The 14,325-nt window shown below is 38.4% G+C and overlaps 2 protein-coding genes across 2 annotated transcripts; one reads left to right on the top strand and one right to left on the bottom strand.

The window, feature by feature from the left end:
• Positions 1-254: 254 nt before the first annotated feature.
• Positions 255-6,746, top strand: si:ch73-352p4.8 (cystine/glutamate transporter). Its single transcript, XM_051890015.1, has 13 exons — positions 255-720; positions 1,810-2,074; positions 2,184-2,310; positions 2,383-2,498; positions 2,600-2,725; positions 3,443-3,542; positions 3,623-3,667; positions 3,768-3,891; positions 3,989-4,092; positions 4,187-4,283; positions 4,436-4,585; positions 4,659-4,836; positions 4,975-6,746. Exons 2-13 carry the CDS (start codon positions 1,831-1,833, stop codon positions 5,037-5,039), a joined length of 1,476 nt encoding a protein of 491 aa, XP_051745975.1. The 5' UTR covers positions 255-720; positions 1,810-1,830; the 3' UTR covers positions 5,040-6,746.
• On the bottom strand, positions 6,582-14,226 carry foxm1 (forkhead box M1). Its single transcript, XM_051890026.1, is given in 9 exon segments — positions 6,582-8,279; positions 10,408-10,592; positions 10,680-10,737; positions 10,999-11,058; positions 11,183-11,311; positions 11,398-11,580; positions 12,722-12,852; positions 12,949-13,366; positions 14,063-14,226. Coding segments are annotated over 9 exon segments (1,962 nt in total). The 5' UTR covers positions 14,069-14,226; the 3' UTR covers positions 6,582-7,487.
• Between the last annotated feature and the right edge of the window lie 99 nt (positions 14,227-14,325).

The following is a 14,325-nucleotide window of genomic DNA, read 5'->3' as shown; positions in this document are numbered from 1 at the left end:
GCTCAGAAAACATGTTGCTGCAGATGTTGTAACTTTGTTTCCATTTCAGCACTTCTCAAATGCCTCTGCACTGTTTATGTCTGTCTCTTATTAGGATGATGCCCGTTGCCACATGTACAAAAGAACATAAGAGGGGCCCTTCATGGTTTGAGAGAGAGTTTAACACACATGACGGAACGAAGCAGACAGCCAGACACAGAACCAGGAGAGAGAAAATTGGTGACGCCTGGCCAAATAACAGTTTACTGTTAAGCTCCCCCTCAGTGAGGACTGACCCCTCACACACACAAACTAAGACTCTATAGCATGCTCTGAAAGGACTTTCAGTAATCTGTTTGGTAGACTTAACAAAATTAGCTGTAATCTGTAATCATTTTTTGTTTGTTTTTTATGTTAATGTTCACAAGATGTTTGAACTTTGCAGCTGCTTCAACACGAAGAGGAGGTCCTCATGGTAGATTCCTGCGTCCCGCTGTGCACAAACTGTACATACGGAGCACAATGGCACATGGCTTTTCCCGTCTAAAAGGCTTTAATTACTCGTGTTGATGAATCTGGGGAAGACTGCTGGCTTTGTTTCTTGCCTGAGCTCTGAACTGGATGGTCAGTTTCCAGGGTTACTCTGCTTGAAAGGAGGTGCAAAACAAGCGGCATAAAGAGCAAATGAGAAAAGTATACTGGTCTTACTTCTTAGCTATTCATTACCTCTGATTCTGACTGGTGAGTAGAACAAAATGATTAATAGGTCTCACATTTTACATAAATGAAGATTTGCATTTGTATTTGAAATATTTACCAATGTCTTCGGCAGATTGGTATCACTTTGAAAATCTGCAAATGTTTCTTGTTGTGGTAACACTTTATTTCGATGGTCAACTAACTCTCATATAGAGTATTAGTAGTCTGTCTGCTTAATATCTGCTAACTTTATTGTGATGATCCCCCAACATTAATTCTAATGACTATAAGTAACTTTGCAAGTACATGACAACTTATTCTACTAACCCCAACTTCAAACAACTAACAGTCTACTAATACTTTAACCCTCATGCACTGTTCGATTTCTGGTCACAGCCTGTATGGTCCAGGTCGAATTGACCCTAATTGGATTCAATACAATTCCCCAAAAATCACACTATGAAATAAATTGACCCAAGAACAGCAAGATCATATAAAATTTCTGTATGCACATTTCACAACACATCAGTGTGTTGAAACTTTGCATGCATGTTCATGACCCTAAATGAGAAAAAGTCGCAAAATTTCAAGAAAAACAACATGGTTTAATTGTATTCCAGATGGATTGAAAAAATAATTGATAGCTAATTTTTACCATATGTGGCTTGAAATAACTGTGTATTAAAATAAGTGGGGAAAAGCTCCTTTTTTAGCTTCATAGGGTAGTTCAAAAACTAAAACAACAAAATATACCCAAGAAATTATATTATTTTGGGTCTGTACAGTTGCCTTAAAACATTATGCGGATCATCACAAACATAATAGTAATTTTGAGTGTATATGTCAAAACACATCAGTGTGTTGAAACGTTGCATGTTCATGACTCTAAATGAGAAAAAGTCACAAAATTTCAAGAAAAAAAAACAGGTTAACTGATATTTCCGACAACTCAAAAATCAAAACGGGTCAAATTGAGGGTTAATTCAGAGTTAGTTGACATATAGTTGCAAAGTTACTTAGAATGTCTAAAGTGGACCATCGAAATAAATTGTAACACTTGTTGTTTGTTTACTGTGATTTAAAGCTTCGCTTTTGGTATTTGTGCAAATTATGTATGTACTCTTTGTGAAGATCTGAATTGGCCACTAAGAGATGGGGGTCTCTAAAAGAGCTCCCGCCACTGATAATGTGTCAGATGAAGGTAGCAAAAAAACCATGAAGGATGATGCAGTTCATCTCAGGAGGACGATAGGCCTGCTGCCATCCATTTCCTTCATCATTGGCACTGTGGTGGGCAGCGGCATCTTCATCGCCCCCAAAGGCGTATTGATGAATTCGGGCAGTGTGGGATTGTCCCTGCTGGTCTGGACTTTGTGTGGCGTCCTCTCCACATTTGGTGAGGAATGTCTTCGGTGCTTATACACTGGCTGTGTATACTATTTTGACTTTTAGCTCTCCCATGGATAAGTTTAAAGCAGTTTTGAAATATTGCATGTTCACATCAGGTGCTCTGTGCTATGCTGAGCTGGGGACAAGCTTTACTAAATCAGGGGGCCATTACACCTACCTGTTGGAGACTCTGGGGCCCCTGCCTGCCTTCCTGCGACTGTGGACTGAGTTCATATTCATCAGGTGTGTGTGTGCGCTTACAGTGTTTCATTGTGTTCAGCGAATTGTTAAAGTTCATTCAAAATGTCATTTCAGACCTGCAGTGGCCTCCTATGTGTCTCTGGCTTTTGGCCGTTATGTAGTGGAGCCGTTTTTCTTGCCGTGTGTCGCTCCGACAGCTCTGGTCAAAATCGTCAGCATGCTGGGAGTCAGTGAGTGGCGATCGGGAGTGGATTACTTACTGTTTAGTTAAGTAAAACTGTCAAAAAGGTTACAAATTATGTTGTAAAACTGTAAACTATTCTACCTATAGCATTTGTGGTGGCAGTGAACTGCTGGAGTGTGTCTATGGCAGCTCGTACGCAGGTCTCGCTGACCTTCATCAAGATGTTTGCTCTGATTCTGATTATCATCCCGGGCATCATGGCTCTGGCCAATGGTAAGAATCACATGCTGTTGTATCAATATATTATTCAGACATTGGAATGTTTTCAAAAAAAATCTATTCATTTTACTTGCATAAACTTTCACTTTCAGATGAAAAAAATGTTTTCAAATTTTCAGTAGGCATGCATATTCACAATTATTAGCAAAATTCAGTCTCAAAGTGTGTGTGAGATATGGGAAAGGGACTAAGTTAATTTGTAAAGATAATTTTAAGACAAATCTTATAGATTAAAAAAAAGTCTGCATAACATCATGTATAAATCCTTATCCGGGTCAAAATGAATCCGAACACAGAAAAAAAAAAACTGACACTTTTTTTTTTTTTTTTTTGTAAATTCTAAATGGATTTTTAAATGAAAAAGATTTTTTATTTCAGTTTTATTTTTTTAGTGCATCAAATTAAACTTGCAACAAGCTGAAATAAAATAAGTTTACGTTTTTTTATATATATATTCTATTTGATTTCAGTTAACGTTTATTTTATTTCAAGTAACAAACATTTTTTTTTTCTATGGATTTAGGTTCAGTTATAATTATAACCCTGGTATTTTGATAGTCTTAATTGACACATTTCCAAAGTTTAGTTCCCATACAACAAACTGTGTTTTTAAAGATTTTTTTATGTATCTCTTATGGGTCAAAACAGACACAAATGCATGAGAAGAGAGAAAGGAAACTGACTTTTTTTTGTTTGTTTTTTATGTTTCAGGGAAAACTGAAAATTTCCAGAATGCCTTTGACATTGATTCTTTATCTCTGACCAAACTTCCTTTGGCCTTTTATTCAGGTCTTTATGCATATGGCGGATGGTGGGTATTATCAGTTCCAAATATCTAAAAATCAAAAGGAAGGGATTTAAAAAATAATGTAAAGGTGTTTTTGCTTACAGGTTTTATTTAAATTTCATAACCGAAGAGGTAATTAACCCCAACAGGTATTCAGAACTTCTTGCATTGCTAAATTGTTAACTTGACAGAATGTTTTTATAAATATATAAAGACAATTAAGATTCCTTTCTCATATATTCTTGTTAGAACCATTCCATTGGCCATCATTTTCTCCATGGTGACCGTTACCGTGTGTTACGTGCTGGTCAATGTGGCTTACTACACAATGATGACCGCAGATGAGTTACTGATGTCGGATGCCGTGGCAGTGGTTAGTAGTGGTGGACCGCAGACTTTGGAGATGAGTATTACAGGATCTAGTTTGGAGAGTAAATGTCATGACTGTGCTGTCCTAAATGCATTTGCAGACATTTGCAGGTCGGGCTCTGCAGGGTGTAGCTCCAGCAATACCATTATTAGTTGCTCTTTCCTGCCTTGGAGCTCTTAATGGAGGTTTTTTTGGTTCACCCAGGTAAGGACCTCAGAAACCTGAAGGCAAAAGAAGTTTTATATTTGTAATAGCTTTGACTTTGAAAGGTTAATATTTTGTAACTCTGTTTCTGCAGGATGTTGTTCGTGGGAGCCAGAGAGGGTCACTTTCCGGCTATCTTCTCCATGATCCATATTCGCAGAAAAACACCACTGCCAGCCGTGCTTTTTCTGGTACAGTCACATCCAGTGCTGAGTACACTTTCAAAAATAAAGGTTCCAAAAAAAAGGGGGTTTTCATAGCAATGCCATAGAAGAGCCCTTTTTGGTTCCCCAAATATTTCTGTGAACAGTTCTTGAAGGGTTAGTTCTCCTGATGTTTGCAGTATCCTCTGGTGATCATCATGTTGACGAGAGGAGAGATCTTTCAACTGATCAACTTTGCGTCGTTCTCCCGTTGGCTCTTCATTGCCTTGGCGACCTTGGGAATGATCATCCACCGCTACAGATTTCCAGAACATCCCAGACCATTCAAGGTCCATTTATAAGGCTTATTACTTAATATATTAGTAGGAATTTGTCATTGAGTTGATTAAACATTGTGTTCAGGTCCCTATAGCAGTTGCAGTGGTCTTTACCATAGTGTGTTTTTTCATCGTGGGCCTGTCCTTGTATTCGGACCCCTGGAACACGGGGGGCAGCTGTGCCCTCACGATTTCAGGAATACCTGTGTATTACCTGACAGTCAAAAAGTCATACATACCTGGACGCTGGAAAAAAGCCTTCTGTAAGTACTGCAAAGCACTTTTATGTATTGAATCCATTAGCTAAACATTCATTGCAATAGAAGTAGAAATGATTCTACAGTATTATTCCTGGGATCAGTCAAGGCTCCAATCACTGACCTAAACTTCATTATGTGCAGATTATTTCAGTCAGCAGCTGCAGATTCTTCTGGAAGTGTCTCAGCAGGAAGTTCAGACCTACTGATGGAGCATCACCAAACACCAGCTAAATTCATGCTAACAGATGTGGTGTCAAAGGCTTGCTATTACTATTGCTTATTTGAACCAACCCCTCACCACCCTACTCTTAAAAACAAAGGATTCAATAGGGGTTTTCGCAGTGATGCCATAGAAGAACTATTTTGTGTAGATCAAGTGATCAGTTCTTCAAGGGTTAGTTTACTCAAAAACGAAAAAAATTGTCATCAATTACTCACTCTCATCTCATTCCAAACCTGTAAGACTTGTTCATCTTCGAAACACAAATGAAGATATTTTAATGAAGATCTGTCCCTCCTTTGACAGTCCAGGCCACTACCACTTTGTTGCTTCAAAAAGTTCAGATAAAGATCGTAAAACTAATCCATATGAATCGAGCGGTTTAGTCCAAATTTTCTGAAGAGACTTGATCACTTTATTAGGCTTTGAAATCACATATAATATTGATCAGCAAACTCAACTGTACTTGCTTGATGTACGAGAATGAACCTCATTGGTTCTCGCATGTCAAGCAAACATGCTTGAACTTCCGTTTACCACAACTGATGTGTGAGTTGATGAATGTTTATGTGAATAAAAGCCTAAATTAAATGTTTATCATATAAAGAGAGCGAGCCTCTTCAGAAAATTTGGAATAACCGCTCAATTTATATGGATTAGTTTTACAATCTCTTTATGAAGTTTTTGAAGCTTCAAAGTGGTAGTTACATGGACTCTTAAGTCTTAGGACCGACATGAGGGTGAGTATTTCGTTTTTAGGTGAAATAACCCTTTAAAAGAACTACTATTTTCTTAGTTTGAAGAATTTTATTAATGAGAATTACATTTTTCCACTATAAATAACCTTTTGTGAAATGTAAAGATTCCATGTCTGTTTAAGGTTGTTCATGAACCCACTGATGCCAATAAAGAACCTTCATCTTTTAGAGTGTAGCAACTGCATAGCAACATCTTGGCACCCTATCAATTGGGTCAAGCACCACTCACATTTTCTTCAGAACAATTTTAGTTTTATTAAAGTCAGAGTCAAAGACAGGAATTAAAAATGCCCTGGATTTTTCTAATTCCCATTTAAAGCATTTTTAATGTATCCCTTTATTCTGAAGAAATAAGTACAATAGGAAGAGAAACCAAATTGTAAGCTTTGTTGGAAACGACATTTGGAGTTTCTGGTCAAAGCATGTTTTCATAGATCAGTGAAAAGCCCGGTAGACAACAACTTAAACATTTCAATACGGTCTTCAAAAGAATCACAAAACATGTCCTATTATGTTTTTTTCAATGGCAGGGGATCTGAATGGGACATTTGATGTTACCAAAAGGTACACTGTTGAGAAATGTCAGAGTTGATTAGTACATGGCTTTGAAATCTTACAGAAACCAAGTATCAAGGCACTTGGTACTGACAGTGAGAGATTTTCAAATGTCTGTGCATGAATGTACTATTATACTTTAGGATATAGTATGTCATTCCTAATGCTCTTATATGTTCAGACATTTTAACACCATAACTCCGTCAACTGTGTAGTTTTGTATTTTTGTATTTTTTTTTTTTTTACACTGGAGGAATACAATATAATGTGACATGAGTTAACAGCTACATTTGATGGTAGTCTTTTAAGCATACGAACTCTGTGCATGCTCACTAATCGCTCTATATGTAAATGAACAATAAAAACTTTGTAATACACAAGTCTCTTTGAATGCTCATCTTGGTCATATCCAACATCCAGAACACAAGTGTCTGAAATTGTTCTTAATAGCAAAAATACATGAATGCAGAGAAGCAGCAGCAGCAGCAGAGATGAGTCACTATTCCAACATGCTTGTAACCATGAAAACACACATTAAGGGATGTTATAAACAGCTTGATACTCCAGCTGATCGACTGGTAAATTCTAAAAGAGTAAAAAAGTGCAACACTTACACGACCATCTGCAATTAACTAACAACCCTTCATTCTGAGAGAACGAATGAGAGGTTTTCCATACAGTTTTATTTTACACCCCAAATTCTCATAAAAATCTCCTTTTGTGTGTAATTTTTACCATCAGTCCATCTGGCTATACCAAGGTGTTCAAAATCATTCCAAAACAAAGAAATACTGTAAAGTTGGGTAGTGTAAATTAATTAATCTGTTAAATCTGTATGTCCACTTACTTATAATACACACACTCTCTCACACACCCACATTTATATATTACAACTTGTGCAAATTAATTATATCTAAGTACATTCGTCACTAACAGTTTTGCTCGCGAATAAAGCAATAAAGGCCTACACATCCAAAACACAAACACGTACAGTAAAAGGCAGTGAAATAGCGACACTTGTCAGCAGAGAAATTAAGAAAATACTTATAAAAATAGAATAGATCAATAAGAATCAAAGGCAGTGAAGAAAGTTGAGCAGCTCAGATAAAGGGAGTCAGGAGTCACTTCAGCTCCGGGATAAACTGGGACCAGCTGATGTTCCCCATGCTGAGATCATCATCCTCCAGGCCGGAGAAGCTGATATCCACTAGAATTTTACTCAAGCTGTCGTTCATGGTGTCCAGGACGAGCCCTTCTGTGAGAGAGCGGTTGGCGACGCCCACCTGCAGCAGCTCTCTTGAGCAGGCCGGAGTGGAGCGTCTCGGAGAGCGTCGTGCACAGGTGAGAAGCTCTCGGGGGGAGTTGAAAAGTGGCAGCTCCTTGAAGGGTGTGCTGTTGAAACTGAAAGGCGTGTGTTCATGCCGTTGTGGGGTGAGCTGTGGCCCACTGGGCGTTCGGATGGGGCTGAAGTCCAGCACGCCTCCCTTCCCGACGGGAGTGATCCTCCAGGGCTCCAGCACTGTGGGTGGTTTGCTGGGAGTAGATGAGGAAGGGTGGCTGCTCTTGATGGGTGTTTTAAAAGTGTATTCTCTATTCGGGCTGTCCAAGTCCGGTTTACAGGAGGGCAGGGGCTCTGGATCAGGCTCCGCCTCCCGAGTGTCTTGGAAGGTGGAAACGTCGGAGACCACGCCCGAGTCGAAAAGAGTGCTGTCGGGGTAGAGCAGGACAGGTTCCTCGGTGGCTGGCAGGACCAGGCGCTGTTTGCGGCGAGAGCTGCTGTTTTCTCGTCGTCTGGTTTTGGGGGGAGGGGCTTCGGACGCCTCAGGAGTCAGAGACACACACACAGGCTCCTCCTTTATCTCCTGAGAGGCAGGATTACACAGCATCACCGAGCTCACGTCACTCTGCGAGACCTTACATGACACATAAGCGTTAAACACTGCTTTGCTCAAAAAATGAATTCTCTGCTGGATAAAATAATTCTGAACTAACATCAACCATTTAAAAGAACACTCCACTTTTTTTGAAAATAGGCTCATTTTCCAACTCCCCTAGAGTTAAACAGTTGAGTTTTACCGTTTTCGAATCCATTCAGCCGATCTCCGGGTCTGGCGGAACCACTTTTAGCATAGCTTAGCATAGTTCATTGAATCTGATTAGACCGTTAGCATCTCGCACAAAAATGACCAAAGAGTTTCGATATTTTTCCTATTTAAAACTTGACACTTCTGTAGTTACATCGTGTACCAAGACCGACGGAAAATGAAAAGTTGCAGTTTTCTAGGCCAATATGGCTAGGAACTACACTCTCGTTCCGGCGTAATAATCGAGGAACTTTGCTGGTGCAGCAGGCGCAATGCTATTACGCAGCTATGCTAAGCTATGCTAAAAGTGGTACCGCCAGACCCGGAGATCGGCTGAATGGATTCGAAAACGGTAAAACTCAACTGTTTAAGTCTAGGGGAGTTGGAAAATGAGCCTATTTTCAAAAAAAGTGGAGTGTTCCTTTAAGGCATTTAAGAAATGCTCATTGATGTGGTTTGGAATTGGTAAAATGTGTTTGAAAAAAAAAAAAAGATTAGAATATCGATTTGCACTGTATATATTAGGGCTGCATGATTAATCGAAATTAAACCATACACAATTTGGCAAAGGCTACGATTATTTTATGCACAGCTTCTCAGTGAAGCACAGCTCTGTGATCAGTGGTAAATGCTGCTCCTTCTGAAAGTCAGAGGGCGCTTTCGTGCACAAAACTCCAAATATGCCCCGAAGAAGTACAATATAATGCACGTCATTCCAGGAAATCCCTATGTGGATCATACTATTGCTGTAGCTGAACAAACAGAAGATTGAAATGCTTTGATTGATTAAACATGACTGATAAACACACGACTATGACAATATATGGTTTATCTGAGTTCTTCGAGCCTTCGAGTATTTTCATGATAATAAAGTATAATTATATTTCAATGCTAACCGAAATAGCCTTTATCACTGTATAGAATACCATGAAATAATATGTTTTGTGCCTTATTCTGCGTAAGAAGCCACATCACCTTACAGAAGGGTGTTTTCAAACACTCAACTGACGTTATGAAGTGAGTTTGGAGTAAAAACATGTTATTAAAGTCCCCCTGTGGTGAAAATCAAGTTTTTAATGTTGTTCATATGTCTATCTGGTGTTAAGACAAACCATGTGCAAATTCATAAGTCAACACCTTTGCTGAGTATTTTCTCTTTAAAACTGCAGTAAACCAAAGACAGTCTCAAACCCTGGTTTGAAATCGCAGGTGTTTCTGATGTCACAAACTACCTTGTAACCAATCAAGGTATATTTTTCTAATTATCATATTCATAGATCTGTGTATATTAAATGAGGCAAGGGTGTAGAGCTATTTTAAGGCATTAAGAATTTTTTTCACAGGAAAAAAAGTTTAAATATGTAATTTTGGTGATCAAAGATGAGTTTTAAGGGGTAAAATTATTTACTACAGGGGGACTTTAAATGTTATCTTTTGTTGGACAAGAGGTTTATAAATGCTTCTCATGTTTGGAAAGATGTTTGACGCATGTTGCTTTTTTAAATACACGTTATAAGCGACTCAAACCCGCAGTGCTTTCAGATGGAGCAAACTGCACACATATATATATATATATATATATATATATATATATATATATATATATATATATATATATATATATATATATATATAGGGCAAATTCAGGTTGATTGGGACACTTTTTCCAATTCATCTCCATGGCAAAAAGTGTCCTAATCACCCTGAATTCACACTATATGTAGTATAAATGATTTTCAAAATTATAAATACAAAAAAAGATATGTTTTATCAGAAACTCCTATTTTAGTCTTTCATGTTTATTTTAAAATTTCCCATTTAATTCAATGTGTTACTTGCTGTTTATTTGAGAAATTTAATAGCAATTTCTGAATGAAAATTGTTTCAAAGTAAATCCTACTCCAAATCTCTCTCTCTCACACACAGGCACACACACACATAAACATTTAGGTTTTACCTTAGGAGCAATCCGGACCCTCTTGTTCACACTGCTAGAGCTGGGAGTGGAAGTGCTTTGAGTGTGCGGAGGAGTGGCAAGAGACATGGGACTGGACGAGGGCAGGAAGAGTGACTGACCCAGAGGAAGCTGGATGGGAACCAGGTATGAGTCAGTCCGAGGCAGAAGAGGCTTCATCTTCCTCTCTAAGGGCAAGCGGAGATAAACAATCGTCAGGAAACAGACTCATGCGCTCTGAGACATTCATCTCTCTCAACCAGCCTAACACTCACCTGTGCCACCTGCGGCGGGTATTGTTTTCTTCACCTCCGGAGGACCTCTTTTCTGTTGCTAAGGGAAGAAAGAGGCTTTGTTTAGATTTGTACGAAGTGTGACATTCAAAATAACTATGGCGTCAATCCTGTCTGCCTTTCTGAGGACTCATAGATGATTAAAGGAACAAAACAAGCGATGATCTTGAGCTGAACATGCTTCCTTCTGTCTGTCTGAATCTCCCTGAAATAAAATAACTGATTCCTGTAGAAGTAGAAAGGCTGGTCCCTGTCGATCTGCCAGTGAGAGGATGAATTAAAGTAGGAAAGTGAATCTTACTTGATGATTACCAACTTGTGTGATCTGAGGGCAAGTGGGGGTCACTGGGTCAACCAAAGGCTGTGGGATGAGCCAGGAAATGAGAGATGACCACATTTGAAGCATGAAATCGCATATGGACAAAGCAGCACTGTAAGTGAGTGGGATATAATGAAGCGAGAGTGTGATTTGTATTAAGACACACCTTGTAGACCTGGTCCAAAGTAAGACAGCGGTTTGCTTCCGGTCGAATCGTCCAGTAGGAGATCTTGCCATCAGGAGATGTCTCACGGACAAACATGTCATGCAGTGAGAGATTATGACGTATGGAATTCTAATAAAAAATTGAAACAAATCACTCTCAGAAATCATACATCAGAGATTTGTCTGAACTAAAAATGTATTCACTTTACACGCTACCTTCCATCCGGGTTTTGCGACATTTCTGAAGTACGGAAAATGGTCTTCGATCCAATTGTAAATTTCCTTCAGGGTCATGTGTCTATTATTTTTGCTGTTGATAGCAAACTGGATCATTGCCATGTAGGAATATGGGGGTCTCTCAGACTGAGGGTCCTTCTCCTTTTCTGGACCTTTGGGCTGCTGAAGAGGAAAGAAACAAACAATTTTATACAAAAAAACAAAAAAAAAGTTATTACTTCTAACACATATTGTAAACAGTTAACAAAAAGTGAAAACTGTTAATTTAAGCTAAATTTGGTGACACCACAATAGAAATATTCATGATTCTGCTTAGCTAAAAATACAGAATCATATTACACACTCTGTCCCAGACTAAATACATTAAAAAAAGTTTTAAATATTGTATTTTATGAAATTATGCATTTTATTTTTAATTTATTAATAATAATTTTTAAACATGGAAGCTAAAATGTGTGACATTCTGGGTTTACTATAATTGATGCACCAAGATAATATATTTGTTGACAAATTAAATGTCTAAACTTTAATTTTGAGTAAATTATACACAATACATATTGTCACATTGTTGTATTGTGATATATTGTGACAATATATTGTTACACCCCTACAAAATCTTTTTCTTCCGTATTGTGGCATACATCTGATTGTAACGGATAATCGAAATAAAACAAATTTAGGGGCGGGACTTGGTTCAATGCATTGATTGTTGACTGGATTTTGAGATGTGGGCGTGGCACTTGAAAATGAGCTTGCAGGGGCGGGGTTTAAGTGGACTAAATGATTGGAGAAGTTCTGCATACGTCGCGTTGTGTTGACGCAAGAGCAGACATTGTTGCTTGAATGCATGATGCAAATTAATATTTTGTAAATCAAGTGGTAAATTATGTTGTTTTTTTTACGCAAACAAAGCACTCGTGACACTTCATAAACCTGAGGTTAAACCGCTGGAGTCACATGGATTATTTTAATGATGTCTTTACTAACTTTCTGTTCTGTAGGCTGTCAATGGAGGGACAAAAAGCTCTCAGATTTAATTTAAAAGATCTTCATTTGTGTTTCGAAGATAAACAAAGGTTTTACGGTTTTGGAACGACATGAGGGTGAGTAATGACAGAATTTTCATTTTTGGGTGAACTAACCCTTTAAAATTGTTTATTCAAAACTTTTTCATAATACTCAATAAAACATTTTTAAAATGTGATACATTTAAAAAAAAAATGCATAGATTAATTATTCACAATAAGATAACATGCATTTAGAAAATAGATTTTCATTTCATGCCGACTTTAACGTTGTGTACCTGATTACAATCACTTGGATTGTCCTTGCTGGGGCATTTTTGGTTCGACTCTGGTCCGAGTCCATCAGAGCTCATTTTTCCCAGCCACTGGATGTTCGTCAGACTGTCATCAAGTGGGTAGCACTCAGTCTCTTTTTCACTACTGTCATGGGTGAACAACATTTCAGAAAAACATTCATCTTACATTACTCATAACATTAATAACTTGCAAACATGCTCTGAGCCACATCCCTCACCTTTCCCAAGATCAGCCCCAGGTTCTGTAGAAAAACACCCAAGGGTTTTGCTCTCCTCTAAACTGGTGCTGCCACTAAGCAGGATGAACTTGTTTCGGCCCTGAGGGCCGCACTCCTTCCCTTTGGCCGTCAAGGCGCTGATGACACTCTGCAGATCAGCTGCTTTCGGTATCACCACCACCTGTGTGTCCGGCATGGTGGGGTGGTCCATGACACGGATGCCATCGGGGAAGCAGCGGGCGGTGGATGGGGTCGGGGTCAGGGTGGTCTGGGAGCGCGGCCCGTCCGCCTCATCACAACCTACATCAGATTCACTCTTCTGAAATGGCAGCTTCCTCCTCTTCAGGATGATGGGTCTCCTCGGGCTCTCTCTCATTGTTTGCTCACAGCAAATGGGCCTGTCTGATGTCTGTCTAACAACATAAAACACATAAAATGTAATAAGTTTTTTATCCAAAATACAGTGTATGTAGGAAATACTCGATATTATATATAATAGCTTCGCAACAGCTGCGCGAAGAGTAATCAACAAAGAACAAACAGCAATACAAACAACAAAATAATAATCAATCTTGAATCAAAAGCAGATTAAGTGTCAAAACAAATGTGTGCATATAAAATATATAAAAGTATCTTAAATATTTGCAGATCATGCCAAAATGTACCGATAAGAAAGTCTGTTGATAAAACGACTTTTTTTGTCCAACGACTCTTAAATGACGAATTTAGTTCTAGAATATAAAATACCGTTACAAACTGATTACTTTCAATCTGATGTATTGTATTGTTGTTATTATCATGATGATGACAGATTATTTAGAAACAAAAGTTTTTGTGCAGTGCAGGTCTGTAAAATAATTTGCTTTTATTTTAATATTTATTTCTATTCGTTTTGATCGTCGTTTTAAAACACATTAAAGATCGTTATTGTCTTAAAAGGAATAGATATAATTAATAAAATTAATTATTAAAGTATAAACGATCTTCCTTTATTATCTGACATGCGGCCTAGTAACTTATCTACCCAACTACTAGCCTACTGTACACCTACTGTTTAATTCATTAAAAATAAGACACATATCAAATAATACGAAGCGGATCAAACCTTCATATCATCTCAGCCGTGCAGACGGTGGTTTATTCGCGTTAATCTGGCAGTGTTGAGTGATAAAATGTATTTTGATGGGGGTAAATGAAAGACTCCGGAGACTCTTGTGCGGATTTGGTGAGATTTTGAATTTTGGCGCAGAGCGGTACAGCGCTGTCACGTGATCACGCTGTGCCCAATAGAGAATACGCACGGGCGGAGCCGTCGAGTGTCGAGTGTTGCTGTTTTCTGGGGTGCAGTAAGTTATATTCCTTTAGGGG

The sequence above is a fragment of the Ctenopharyngodon idella genome, chromosome 4 (assembly GCF_019924925.1).
Source record: "Ctenopharyngodon idella isolate HZGC_01 chromosome 4, HZGC01, whole genome shotgun sequence".
Taxonomy (NCBI): Eukaryota; Metazoa; Chordata; class Actinopteri; order Cypriniformes; family Xenocyprididae; genus Ctenopharyngodon; species Ctenopharyngodon idella.
Note: the sequence above shows the minus strand (reverse complement) of the source record. Positions and strands in the feature narration are given on the sequence as shown.